We start from the raw sequence: 15,028 nt of genomic DNA, 5'->3' as shown, positions 1-15,028 counted from the left end.
TAACTTTCTACAGTCTATCTCAGAACATAGAAAAAAAAATCACAGACCTTCTCACTTAACTCCTGCAATTGCCATCTAACTTTCTACAGTCTATCTCAGAACATAGAAAAAAAAATCACAGACCTTCTCACTTAACTCCTGCAATTGCCATCTATGTTCTGAGATAGACTGTAGAAAGTTAGATGGCAATTGCAGGAGCTAAGTGAGAAGGTCTGATTTTTTTTTCTGTGTTCTGAGATAGACTGTAGAAAGTTAGATGGCAATTGCAGGAGCTAAGTGAGAAGGTCTGATTTTTTTTTTCTGTGTTCTGAGATAGACTGTAGAAAGTTAGATGGCAATTGCAGGAGTTAAGTGAGAAGGTCTGTGATTTTTTTTTTCTGTGTTCTGAGATAGACTGTAGAAAGTTAGATGGCAATTGCAGGAGTTAAGTGAGAAGGTCTGTGATTTTTTTTTTCTGTGTTCTGAGATAGACTGTAGAAAGTTAGATGGCATGTGATACAAAACAACAATATACGTACAAACACAGTTAAGAGAAAATGACATTTTTAGAGGTAGTTTACATGTTTAATCTTGTCTCACTCAGCACTATCCGTTATAGCTTTGGAACAAGTCCTAAAAACTAAAAAGTAATGCTTGTTCGTTTAGATATGAGTTTTTTCTTTTACATAATATTTTTTATTATTGTAGAAAAGTATTTTACAGAACCTTTTGGCTTTTTAATAAATTTCAATGAACATGATGTTAAAGGGACCGTCAAGTCAAAAAAAAAAACGTTCATGATTCAAATAGGGCATGTAATTTTAAACAACTTTTTAATTTACTTTTATCACCAATTTTGCTTTGTTTTCTTGGTATTCTTAGTTGAAAGCTTAAAGGGACAGTTCACCCAAAAAATGTCTCCCCTTTAAATTATTCCCAATGATCCTTTTAACCTGCTAGAGTGTATTAAATTGGTTACAAGTAGCTCCTTTACTCCTATTTCAGCATTTGAAATAGCTGATTTAGCCTGTGGTATCACCACCTACACTGAACAAATTAATACTGGAGTATAGGCTATTGAATAGCCTAAGTATACACAGCCAGCAGAAGAGATTACACTTTCAGTGGGATGCAGGATAGTTAAGTAATAAAGTGATAATTTTCCATTTCCTCTCTATGTATTGAGCGTTGGTGTTCCAGACAAATAAAAGATAAGGAAGCAAGTCTGTTTACACAAACTTAGAACATAATGAGATCTGATATCACCTTTAAGTTCAACCCATTGTAATAGGCTGTGGTTTCAAAGCACAAAATCAGCTACTTCATATACACAAATAAGCATGAAAATGGAATTTCTGAAATATTTTATACTCTGCAGTTGGTATAACAAGTCATTTAAAATACATTAATGGAAAAACAATTTAACAGTGTACTGTCCCTTTAACCTAGGAGGTTCATATGCTAATTTCTTAGACCTTGAAGGCCGCCTCTAAGCTGAATGCATTTTCACCACTAGAGGGCGTTAGTTCATGTGTTTCATATAGATAACATTGAGCTCATGCACATGAATTTACCGATTGGCTAAAATGCAAGTCTGTCAAAAGAATTGAAATAAGGGGGCAGTCTGCAGATGCTTAGATACAAGGTAATTACAGAGGTGAAATGTGTATTATTATAACTGTGTTGGTTATGCAAAACTGGGGAATGGGTAATTAAAGTGAAGGTCAATTTTGATGAATTAGTGCCTGGTTTTTATTAATTCTATTAAAAACAAGTGCACTTTAATTCATCAAAATTGACATTTCACTTGTTTTCGTAAAAAATTTACCTTTTAATCCTGACAGCCGCTGCAACATTTCCTCCACCCGTCGCAAGCACTCTTCGCAGGTCCAAAATGACGAATCCGGCTTCCTCCAAACACAGCGTTGCCTCAGGCCATGATTCCCCCGGGGGGAAGCCGTGATTGGAGGAAGCTGGATTTGTCATTTCTGATGTATGAAGAGGCTTCCGACGGCTGGGGGAATCGCTGGAGCGGCTGTCAGGATTAAAAGGTAAGTTTTTTTTTGAAGAAAACAAGTGAAATGTCAATTTTGATGAATTAAAGTGCCCTTGTTTTTAATAGGATTATTAAAAACTGGGCACTAATTCATCGAAATTGACCTTCACTTTAAGGGGTTATCTATCTTAAAACAACAAAAATGTTTGTGTTGACTGTCCCTTTAAACAGTAGGTTTCATTGTTGTAATAGAAAAAGAGCACTAAGCAGTTTCTTATAATTAAAGTGATAGTAAATCCTAGCGTTTGTGATACACTAGGATTTACCAGTGGAACAAATAAAGGGGGACTTTCAGTCATGAAGTATAAAATACTTCATGCAGAAAGTTCCTTTATCTATCTGAAGTGTTTGCTGTGCTGAGCGCCTCAGGCTGCCCACGGTAGAACATTTTTAGTAAGGTGACTTTTCCACCTCCTAGCCAATAGACGTGCAGGCCAGCTGGCATTATGCCAGATAGCTAGCATACTATTGGCTAAGATCACCTAACTGCAAAATAGCGTTCTGCTGTGGACTGCCTGAGGTGCTCAGCACGGCAAACTCTTCAGACAAATAAAGAACCTTTCAACATGAAGTATTTTATACTTCATGACTGAAAGTCCCCTTTATCTGTTGCATTGGTAAATCCTAGCGTTTCAGAAACGTTAGGATTTACCATCACTTTAATATAATTCATTGCAATATGTATTATTCACTTATTTCAATTGAGTTTAGCTTTTATTTATTTACACTACATTTATTCTTCCTGTCACAGCCCTACAAGGAGGAGGGGGTCTTTGAAGGAATTTTTATCTTAGCCTTATGTCATAAAACGTCAAGGCTAGTGAATAGACTAGATAACAGGGAGTCAAATTTGCTCATGCATACAAAGAAAAGCGGGTCTCAAGCGAAAAGGTGAAATCCAAAAAACACCTTTATTGTGAACAACATAGAAAGTAAAATAATAAAACTTAAAATAAACTACATGTAGACAAGGTGGTCAGACGCGTTTCGGCTCACGCCTTCATCTGTGACCTGTACATTATACTCTGCTAAGCATGTATATACCCTAAGGGCAATTCTGATTGGTTGATTGATGCACAGAACAGTCAGTTGATTGACACTGAGAAAACGCCCTCTTGAGATTTTAACCCCTGGAAAAATGCATGTTACAAAAAACGCATGTTACAAAAAACAGATTAACATCAATGAGAGCTTATGTGTAGGAAAAGAAAAAGAAAATAATAATAATAAGAGCAAAGCAAAAACAAAGGCAAAAACTAGAGGCTGAAATCTAAAACATAAAACATAATAAAGCAGAGGAGTTTACTTATATATAGCAAACAATAATGGTAAACAATACAATGATAGTAATAACTACTAAAGACTGTGTGTACAAATGTACCTACCAAAATACCGCTCAGACATGTTGAATTTAATTTTATTTAATTTTATTATTAAATGTTATTATTAAATACTATTTGATATTATTTAGTTTTGTTATGTTGATTGCAGGCTCTCAATGTGTAAACTTATAATGGTGAACAAAAAAGAGCTTGATAAGGGGGAAGGTTTCCTGGACTAATGGCATATTTAATCACTAAGTCATTAAAGACATATTAAACTGTATAAGTTGTCACTTGAACCATCATCCCCTTGCCAAATCAAAATTTACTATCACAATATTAGATTACTAAATCTTTAGTTTTATACCACATTGAGGGCACTGCAAAAATCATAGATTACCATAACAAATGTCTCTCAGCAGTAATTGGTCTGGGACATATATTATATGTACTATAATGTTAAACTCCTCTAAAGAAAACCTTCATCAAAAAAGAAGAGAAAAAGAAAAAATAAGAAAACTTAATGCGTTAAAGCCCAGCTCTAAAATTATATTGATGCTAAATCTGTACTACCAGGGTGAGTTTAAGTTCCTATTTCCAGACATTTATAATGTCTGAATCAATGTTAAAGCCAAATGGTACTCTTGTTCTCAGAACAAAAATCCAGAAAGCTCCTCTCTTAGAGAGGATCTCATCCAGATTTCCCCCCCCTTTGGGGGCGACGAATTTGTTCTATCACAAGCCACTTGAATGTGTTCACTTTGCAGTCATGTTTGACTATAAAGTGCTCTGCCAATGCTGAACATGGAGAGATATTAGAGATATCATTAAGATGTTCCCTAATCCTTTCTCGAACTTCCCTTGTAGTCATACCCACATACTGAAGATTACATGAGTGACATCTGACTAAATAAACAACATATTTGTTCCTACAGTTTGAAAAATGTTCCAAATTGTAAATTCTTTGGGTGACACAGGATTGGAATTGTTTGGAAACCTCAGCATGACCACAAGCTTTACAGTTGGTTTTTCCACATTTGAAGTGACCAGTGCTCATGCCCAGAACTGACAGAATAAAAACATAAAGGGACAGTCTACAATAGAATTGTTATTGTTTTAAAAGATAGATAATCCCTTTATTACCCATTCCCCAGTTTTGCATAACCAACTCAATTATATTAATATACCTTTTACCTCTGTGATTACCTTGTATCTAGGAACCTTCTTCCAGCCCCCTGATCACATGACTGTGACTGTTTATTATCTATTGTCTTAAATTTAGCATCGTATTGTGCTAGATCTTAAATAACCCCCTGTGCCTGAACACAGTGTTAACTATATGGCCCATGTGTACTTTCTGTCTCTTTGTGTTGAAAAGAGATTTAAAAAGCATGTGATAAGAGGCAGCCCTCAAAGGCTTAGAAATCAGCATATGAGCCTACCTATGTTTAGTTTAAACTAAGAATACCAAGAGAAAAAAGCAAATTTGATAAAAGTAAATTGGAAAGTTGATTAAAATTAAGTCATATCTGAATAATGAAAGTTTAATTTATACTAGACTGTCCCAGTTTTGAAAACCCTCTGCTCTTAAAACACTGGGGGCAGAGAGGCTACACTGAGAAATTTCTAAGTGCTACGTTTACAAGAAAACAAGTTATTTGTTGTTTTGTACACAATCTTTTTCTTTTTGTATTTACTTTGATTTAGCATATTTGTTTTTACCAAAGGAGCACTGTTTAATATCCTTAAACTATGCTTCATGCGTCCATTTACTTTATTTCCAGCCAAAAGCCTATGGGATTAAATTAAGGTCACTGGCCTCTTTAAAAGCAGGGCTACTGAAAGAAAAAGGAAATACCTATTCAACAATATCTACCGTTCCAAGCTTTCTACAAGTAGAAGAAGATGCATGTGATACCAAAGATCATCAGGTATTTAATCATGTTTAGAGTGTTATTAATGTACATATTTCAATAAAAAAATACATGGGATATTTATTGGTATTTATATTTTTTACATGTATATAAATGGTTACACACATTCTTATTTCTGGTTTGAAAAATATAAAACAATGATAGTTTTCTGTTATCAGGATGAGGATGAGGACTCGGATAATCAAGAATTTGCCAAATCTTCCGTACCATCTGAGATTTCATTTGTGAGAGCGGAGGAGGGAAGACTTGAGTTTGCTTATATGTTTGACACTATTCATGCCGGTGACGACTATGATGGCGTGAGCGATATGTGTCATGAAATGCGTCAGATTCAGAAGGCTCTGCTTACGGCATGGGGGGTCGGAGTGACAACGAGAAACCTTGTGGAGAAAGATACTTTATTAAACTACACTGTTGGATGCCTCACACATTTTTTATCTATTCTCAGGATTCTGGAATCTTGTACAGCAACACAAAAGAAGACAAAAGACCGTTCGTGTTTTCTTTTCTTTACCATTTTCCAGCAGTGCCTGACGGTGCTGTACTGGGATGTAGCACCAAGACTAGCAGTCCGTCACATGATAAAGTTGACATCAGAAACAATCAAGTTAATTCTTGTGCAACCTCAACCGCTCTACTTGCAGAATGTGATGGAAAGTGTGTGTTTGCTGAAGATGGTTTCTCGCCATTTGAATTCTATTTATATGTTGCATTTTGAGCCTCTTCCCTTCTCTTCTGAAATAAATAGTGGAGTTTATCTTGATTCCATGAAGACTCCTGTATTTCTAGCACAGATAAGCTTTTCCCCCAAGCATTGGTCTGTACATAATATTTTCAAGCAACCCCCAGGGCCTGTAAACCTCATCAGGGGATCAGAAAAAAGGTACAGTATTTATACCTGTCTGGTAAGTTCTATACACTTTTTTCCTGATTAATTGCATCTAAAATATACGGGAGAGAAGCTTTAAAGACGTATGAAATGCAAATGAAACCTTCATGATTCAGTTAGAACCTGTTATGCATGTTTTAAACAACGTTATAAATTTATTTCTGTTAGACTTGTAATCAGTGCATTTCAGTTTTAAATAGGAGCATTTTTTTCCAGTACATTTGTGTTGGTAAGAGTGCATCTTGTAAAATCTATAATCGTTTCAGTACATGCCCTGTGCATCTGCATTCAAACAACGTACCTGGTCAGACAGCTGGAGGCGCTCTGTATTGCACAAAAGCCACCATTGTCAACATTTTCTGTATATCCCCAACCACAACACACGAAAAATGTACTTGTAATAAATATGTTGCTTTAATGGATTTTTGTATAAAATAATTGAGCTAATGTGAGCCAAACTTTTATTTTATATTAATTTGCCAATTATGATTAATTATGGGGTAGTATCATGTTATGTAAAAACATAGTCATAGTTCAAACACCAGCATAGCTTACACAATTTTTTTACTTATACTTTAATATGGAAGAGTGCAGGCAATCTGTATTTCAGCACATTAGCGAACAGAACATATTCAAACACATCATGTGACCCAGTACTTGAATAGATCACTTTCAAGTGTTGCAGTGTTATTGTTAAATCTTATTCTGTGTAATATTTGTTATTGTTAGATCTGATTCTGTGTGATATTTTATACTTGTGTTTACCATCTATCTCGTTGCATTGCAGACTGGCTGTCATTTGGCGCCTCCTATACAATCAAACACTTTTGTATCAGGCCCGTCTGAGACAGCACATTTGTTCAAATCGGAAACTGCTGCCACAACAAAATTCCCATGAAGATCAAGCTATCAGATCACTGTTATATCATATTCAGGCAGAGCTTCAGTCAGCAGGAGAGCAATTGGAACAGAGTCTGAATCTTATGCCTGTGAATGGTACGTGTATAGAAAATAGCTCTAACTAGAATATTTAATTAAAGGGATAGTAAAGCCAAAATGTTTATATCATGATTCAGACAGAGCATTTTAAACAACTTTCCAATTTACTTCATTTATAAAATTTGCTTATTTCTCTTGGTATCCTTTGTCAAAAAGAATACCTAGATAGAGTCTGGGAACTTGCTCCTTATTGGGGCTACACATATATGCATCTTGTCATGGGCTCACTCTAGAGGCTCTATTTATCAAAGGCTTTCGCCAGCCTTCGACCCCCTATGACCCCCTACGACTAAAGGTTCTTACAAGAGAACATGTAGTCCGTATTTAACAATCTCTCGCCTCCTCTTAGGTGGCAAATTTCAATCTCCCCGGTCTCTTACGACTGAAGAGATTGACAGCTCCTGCGCACGCGTGATTAGCTGTGCGTGGGCAGGGGGAGGCATTGCACAAGAGTGCAAAATTGCGTTCTTGTGCAATGCTGAATTCCGGCAGCGGAATTCAGCCCGCCAGAGGACCGTATGTATGCCCCTCTCCGCTGTAGCTTGATAAATCGACCCCTATGTGTTCAGCTAGATCCCAGTAATGCATTGCTGCTCTTTCAACAAAGGATACCAAACAATTAAGTAAATTTGATAATAAAAATAAAAAAAGAAAATTGTTTTAAATCATATGCTCTATCTGAAGCATAAAAAATATATATATATCCCTTTAACCCTTTTTAAAGGCTTTTAGCTCCAGGGTAAATACAACTACAAAAGTCATTAGTTTTGCCCTCAACCTCCTTTTTGCACAATTTTATGCCCTGGCCTCTATATGAGGCAGATCTCATGTGACAAGGTCTTACTCAGCTTGTTAATTCCCTATAGAGATTTGTGACCCCCTTAAATGCATTGTTTGAGGCTCTCTCTCCCTTTCTACTTTTTGGTTGTGATTCTTGTCATGCTATATTGTGTATTTTTGTTAACTAAACAATTAAGGGTTAATCCTTGGCTGACCTCACCCCCCCCCTTTTCTGTTTTAACCTATCAGAGTGTGGTAGATAGTTTTTAAGTTTGCCACAGGTGTAGAGTATCTAAGTCTATGAGTACGGTGTTCTGACACCGAAACCGGTCAGACTATATTTTTTGGTCGGCCGATGGATTATTTTTACTATTTCCTGTGTGCTTTTAACTTTATACTCCAATAAAGTTTGTTTTTTATCTTTTGCTATATCAAGGCTTTTCGGACTTCTTTTTTGTATTGTGATTTCTTTTGTCACCTGTCACTCTGGCTGGGGGAAGTTTGGGATGATCGCCTGGTGCACGGCTGCTGAATTGTTTACCGTATATCAGACTGCTGAATTGTTTGCCGTATATCAGACTGCTGAATTGTTTGCCGTATATCAGACTGCTGAATTGTTTGCCGTATATCAGACTGCTGAATTGTTTGCCGTATATCAGACTGCTGAATTGTTTGCCGTATATCAGACTGCTGAATTGTTTGCCGTATATCAGACTGCTGAATTGTTTGCCGTATATCAGACTGCTGAATTGTTTGCCGTATATCAGACTGCTGAATTGTTTGCCGTATATCAGACTGCTGAATTGTTTGCCGTATATCAGACTGCTGAATTGTTTGCCGTATATCAGACTGCTGAATTGTTTGCCGTATATCAGACTGCTGAATTGTTTGCCGTATATCAGACTGCTGAATTGTTTGCCGTATATCAGACTGCTGAATTGTTTGCCGTATATCAGACTGCTGAATTGTTTGCCGTATATCAGACTGCTGAATTGTTTGCCGTATATCAGACTGCTGAATTGTTTGCCGTATATCAGACTGCTGAATTGTTTGCCGTATATCAGACTGCTGAATTGTTTGCCGTATATCAGACTGCTGAATTGTTTGCCGTATATCAGACTGCTGAATTGTTTGCCGTATATCAGACTGCTGAATTGTTTGCCGTATATCAGACTGCTGAATTGTTTGCCGTATATCAGACTGCTGAATTGTTTGCCGTATATCAGACTGCTGAATTGCTTGCCTTATATCAGACTGCTGAATTGCTTGCCGTATATCAGACTGCTGAATTGTTTGCCGTATATCAGACTGCTGAATTGTTTGCCCGTATATCAGACTGCTGAATTGTTTGCCGTATATCAGACTGCTGAATTGTTTGCCGTATATCAGACTGCTGAATTGTTTGCCGTATATCAGACTGCTGAATTGTTTGCCGTATATCAGACTGCTGAATTGTTTGCCGTATATCAGACTGCTGAATTGTTTGCCGTATATCAGACTGCTGAATTGTTTGCCGTATATCAGACTGTTGAATTGCTTGCCTTATATCAGACTGCTGAATTGCTTGCCGTATATCAGACTGCTGAATTGTTTGCCGTATATCAGACTGCTGAATTGTTTGCCGTATATCAGACTGCTGAATTGTTTGCCGTATATCAGACTGCTGAATTGTTTGCCGTATATCAGACTGCTGAATTGTTTGCCGTATATCAGACTGCTGAATTGTTTGCCGTATATCAGACTGCTGAATTGTTTGCTGTATATCAGACTGCTGAATTGTTTGCCGTCTATCATACTGCTGAATTGTTTGCCGTATATCAGATTGGATACATTTCGCCAGGCTTTACAATCTATAACCGTGGAATTGTATGAATTTACTGGTCATATTGGCCACTCCCCTTTGCTTGCTCAAAACTCAGGAAAGAGGACCTCTGTATCAGTTTTGTTAGTATTTCCTGATAATAAACCATTAGTAAACCATTAGTAACAACAGTAAGTATAACAAGGACATTGTGTATATCTGGCTTTTAAATTTTTGGGTCAACTCCTAGATATTAAACAATCTTGTTAATCCTTGTTTGTACAATTTAGAAACTAGAAGAAGAAAAAAATATATTGTTAGTGCACGCAGTGATTTATTCTCGATTTTTGTCACTTATTTTTACTGCGAAGGAGAAGAATTTTTCCTGCTGGGATCATATAAGGAGTCAATGGAGTTCTGGAAAAAAGCCTTAATGGAAAGCACCGCTAAAGGTAAATGATGATACTTTTTGTAATAGTGGAAGCGGCAGAATGTATTTTTTGTTTATACATATTTGCTAACCTGTTTGATTCATTTTGTTTAAAGGGGTATGGACCACCTTGTAATAAAGGAATATGCCAATGAAAGGGGAAAACGTTTTATATACATTAACGGCTTTTGAAATTGCTTTCAGTTGCCACCACCCATACACATTTTTGGGGAGCCAATTGTAATTGCAGTAGACGCAGCCACAGTCATTTTATTAGCAACCTTTGCATTGTTTTACCTTTTTTTATTGTCTCATCTCCTGAGCTAGGGCCAATTAGGAATGGTTATAAATGAATTACTGGAGTGATCAGTCAATGTTGTGTAGAATGTAGCCAGGTTAGGCTTGTGAACTCTGAGGTTTGCACTTCCAGTTCTCGCAATTGGAAAACAAAAATTTTCACAATTAAAGAGACAATAATGTTAAAGGGATATGAAATAAAAATAAATTATTTTTTGATTCAGATAGACAATACAATTTTGTAACAAATTCCAGTTTATTTCTGTAATCAATATCTTTGTTCTCAAGATATTCTTTGTTGAAGATATACCTAGGTAGGTGTCTGGAGCATTACATGACAGGAAATAGTGCTGCCGTCTAGTGCTCTTGGATATGGATAACATTCTTTCAAAACTGCTGCCATATAGTGCTCCAGGCATGTGCACGCTTCTGGGCTTACATCCCTGCTTTTCAACAAAAGATACCAAGAGCACAATGACAATTTGATCATAGAAGTAAATTAAAAAGTTGTTTAAAATGACACGCTCTATCTGAATCATGAAATACAAATTTGGGGTTTGATGTCCCTTTAAAAACTTAAACTGTAATGATTGAGATAGAACATTTAATTTAACTCTCCAATTAGTTTTTACTGTCAAATTTGCTTTGTTGTTAAGCTAGGTAGGCTGATAGGAGCGTGCTCATGTCTTTAGCATTCTATAGCAGCAGTGTTTGTAGCTATGTATAACATTCCTATAAACATTGTTGGAAACCCTGCCTGCCAGATGGCTAAAGGCACGTGCACGCTCGTGAGCTCAACTATAATTATAATAGAAATATAATAAAAGTTGTTTAAAATGTCATGCTCTATCCAATCAATTTGTTAAATTTTAAAGGGACACTGAACCCAATTTTTTTCTTTTGTAATTCAGATAGATCATGCAATTTTAAGCAACTTTCTAATTTACTCCTATTATCAAATTGTCTTCATTCTCTTGGTATCTTTATTTGAAATGCAAGAATGTAAGTTTTGATGCCGGCCCATTTTTGGTGAACAAACTGGGTTGTTCTTGCTGATTGGTGGATAAATTCACCCACCAATAAACAAGTGCTTTCCATGGTTCTGAACCAAAAAAATAGCTTAGATGCCTTCTTTTTCAAATAAAGAAAGCAAGAGAACGAAGACAAAATAATAATAGGAGTAAATTAGAAAGTTGCTTAAAATTGCATGCTCTATCTGAATCATGAAAGAAAAAAATTGGGTTTAGTGTCCCTTTAAGTTACAGAAAAAGGGAGCAAAATAATAGATTTTTCTATTTATAATGACATATTTTGTATCCCAATTTTAAACGGCTTCATATCCCTTTTCTGAAAACAATCTGTAGATGAAGCTGCAGTTTATTTCTCACTGTAAAATACCATAGATATGTTCATTGTTTCTGTGAGTGAGGCCACTGTTTGGCAATATTGAAAGTAAAAATATTTGTAATTTTTTAATTAACATAACAAATATCTGTTTTTATAATTACTTTCGTATAAAGGTCCATAAATCTGCACTTTTTTTAGCTCTGTCATATAAATAGATCTGTTTATAATTATTTGTATACATTTTTTGCATCCCCGCATAGGAGGAAGAAGAACTAGTTTGCTTCAAACACGGTATTACCTGGCTGTGCTGTATTGTCACCTGTATAACTATAACTTAAATGATTCTCAGGGAATGTGTGACCAGCTTGTGAGGGAACTGCTTAGGCGATCCAACCTCCTCTCAGATACAATGCAAGGCATTCCTGGTGAGTCGTCATTATTTGTAGTCAGAAATAAGATGTAATACTACGTAGTATGCTGTTACTGTATATAGTTTATTTTGTCAGTAAGTGACGAAACATAATATTTATATAAATCTATTTTAAAATAGATGCTGCATAGTAACATCTATATAGATCTATTTGAAACTTTTCTATGTATTTTTTGGAGCAAGGTTTAGCAGTCCAGCAGTGCACACTTAGTCTCCTTGATTGATTTGACATACTGGAGTGCACACCATAGTTGTGCTTTCCCACTGGTTTATTATTTAGCGTGTCTATATTGATAATTTTTTACTTTTGAAGTAATTATTAATAAAATGTCCATTTAAGTCATGCTTCATCATCAATATTGCTATTATCATCATCCTTTCCAGCACCTTTACCAGCAGAGCAAGTGCATGAACTAAATAGAATGGGTGTAGTATGAGAAAAGTCTTGTAGATGTCTGTGACAATGTAATGATATGGGAAGTGATGATCAGGTCCTGGAAGATTACAGCTGGCCTTTAGTGGGAGACCAGCAAGGCAGTATTGCCATAGTCATTTCAAAGCATGATGAATAATTTTTTTTTTTTTTTTTAAATATTTTTATTGAGGAATTAAAATTAGACATACCAAAATTTCTTTGTGAAATAATTAGAATAAACAGGCAGTATGTTCCATAACAATGAAATGACATTAGCAGATGCGTACATATATCTAATATAAAATAAAATACAATATTGCACCATCTATCTAAGTGATATTTGTAGACTAGAATAAAAGGAAGAAATATCAAATGCAAATCCTCAGTTTTTTACCTCCACATCATAAGCTGTTATAAGCTTGTATAATGTAGCTATTCCCAGAGAACCTTAAGTAAAACAGGCTTATACAAAAGGTTATTACCAAGGGAGATAGCTGGTTTACTTAGTACAAGTTCTTTTTATAACACTTTACAAAATCAAAATAAAGTGAATAAAACAGATGAAATGAAGCCTTTGTATATTTTACACACTTGAAAAGAGTTGTGTTCTTTAAAGATAGACTGCAGCAAACAAGCAGCTTATTGGTACTTGTCTGAGAAAAGCAGAATTTTATAGCAAAGTCTCTTTTTAGTTAAGCTAAGAAGTGAGAAACTGATTTGCAGTCTGCAATGTCCATACATCAAGAGGTATCAGGTTACAGCAGGCAGAGTGTGTGATACAGAGAGAAGGAGAGAGCCAGATTTAACCAGTTGTGTGCACTTTAACAGTTTGTATGTCAGCAGAACTTTGGATAAGAATATATACAGCTAGAGACAATTGTATATAAAATTAATGATACTTGCGAGTGAGTTTAGAACTGCAGAGAGCGAAGTTGGCACTGAGTCAAAATGGATCACCGCAGGGAAGCTGTTCTTATTTCCTGGTAGAGGTAAACACTCAGTAACGGAGCTGGCTGGAAAATCAGACTGCAGAGTTAACACAGACTTGCAAGAGTTGCTGCCAAAGTCTGTTTCCTGAAATGTAAAGCGGCAGGAAATACTTCTTAGGTTTAGAAGCTGGAGAAATGACAACAAGGATTTCCTTTAACAGGTACAAAAGCAGGATCTGTAGATTTTAGCTTTAGAGCTTGAAGCAGAGTGGGAACTACAAACTTCAATTATCAAGCAAAGCACAGGTGTACTGATCACACCTTTAAAGGGAGGTGAAGGAGTGGGTTGGTCTTAGTTCTTAAAGCTACAGGAATATGACAGATCCCCCCCTTTCAGGGGCGCCCCCTTCCCGGATCCAAACCTGGTTTGTCAGGATGTAGACGATGGAAGGATGTGAGCAATTGGGGAGCATGTAAGTCCCTAAGGGGTATCCAAGAATCCTCCTCATGACCATACCCTTTCCAATGTACCAGATACTCAATTGTTCTACCCCGGCGGCGCGAATCCAGAATTGATTCCACTTCGAATTCCGTTTGATCTTCTATCAGCTGAGGAGAGTCCTTGATGACTGGAGGAATAAAAACATCAGATCCTTGATAGGGTTTAAATAGAGAAACATGGAAGGATGGGTGTATCCTGTAAGATACAGGTAGATCAAGAATCGCTGCATTAGGGTTGATCATTCTTTTTATCTTGAACGGACCTATGAACTGGTTAGCCAGTTTTTTGCTTGGTACCTTTAATTTGAGGTTTTTTTGTTGAGAGCCAAACTCTATCGCCAACTGAGTATTGAGGTGGAGTTAGATGTTTTTTTATCAAAATAACTCTTTTGGGTACATTTAGATTTCTCTAAGTGAATCTTTAGGGAAGTCATAGTTTGTTTCAAATTAGAGACATAATCCAGAGCATAAGGTGATTTCGAGGTGGAGATGGAGTTGGGTACAGTGGTTGGATGGTAACCATAAGTGGCAAAGAAGGGTGAAACTTTAGTAGAAGAGTTGATGGAATTGTTGTATGCGAACTCTGCAAGCGGTAACCATTCAACCCAGTCATCCTGGTTCTGTGAGATATAACACCTTAAGTATTGCTCCAAAGTCTGATTCAGTCTTTCAGTAAGGCCATTAGATTGTGGATGAAATGCTGTTGTCATTCTTGAGGAGATTCTTAACAATTTACATAGTGCCTTCCAAAACCTGGATGTAAACTGAGTCCCTCGATCAGTGACTATAGAGGTCGGTAAACCATGGAGTTTCACGATGTGATCAAAGAATGTTTTAGCTGTTGTGAGAGCGTGGAATTCTCTTAAGAGGTATGAAATGAGAGAGTTTAGTTAGATGATCTATAACCACTAATATGGTT

At 36.3% G+C, this 15,028-nt stretch overlaps 1 protein-coding gene across 1 annotated transcript in view; it reads left to right on the top strand.

Moving 5' to 3' along the window:
• CPLANE1 (ciliogenesis and planar polarity effector complex subunit 1) overlaps nt 1-15,028 on the top strand; it is a 319,607-nt gene that overhangs the window by 28,487 nt on the left and 276,092 nt on the right. Inside the window, exons 12-16 of the mRNA XM_053699673.1 lie at nt 5,142-5,288; nt 5,450-6,174; nt 6,968-7,176; nt 10,132-10,212; nt 12,095-12,259. Of these exons, the coding sequence (XP_053555648.1) occupies nt 5,142-5,288; nt 5,450-6,174; nt 6,968-7,176; nt 10,132-10,212; nt 12,095-12,259 (1,327 nt within the window). The remainder of the gene's footprint in view (nt 1-5,141; nt 5,289-5,449; nt 6,175-6,967; nt 7,177-10,131; nt 10,213-12,094; nt 12,260-15,028) is intronic.

The sequence above is a fragment of the Bombina bombina genome, chromosome 2, assembly GCF_027579735.1.
Source record: "Bombina bombina isolate aBomBom1 chromosome 2, aBomBom1.pri, whole genome shotgun sequence".
In the NCBI taxonomy this organism is placed as follows: domain Eukaryota; kingdom Metazoa; phylum Chordata; class Amphibia; order Anura; family Bombinatoridae; genus Bombina; species Bombina bombina.
Note: the sequence above shows the minus strand (reverse complement) of the source record. Positions and strands in the feature narration are given on the sequence as shown.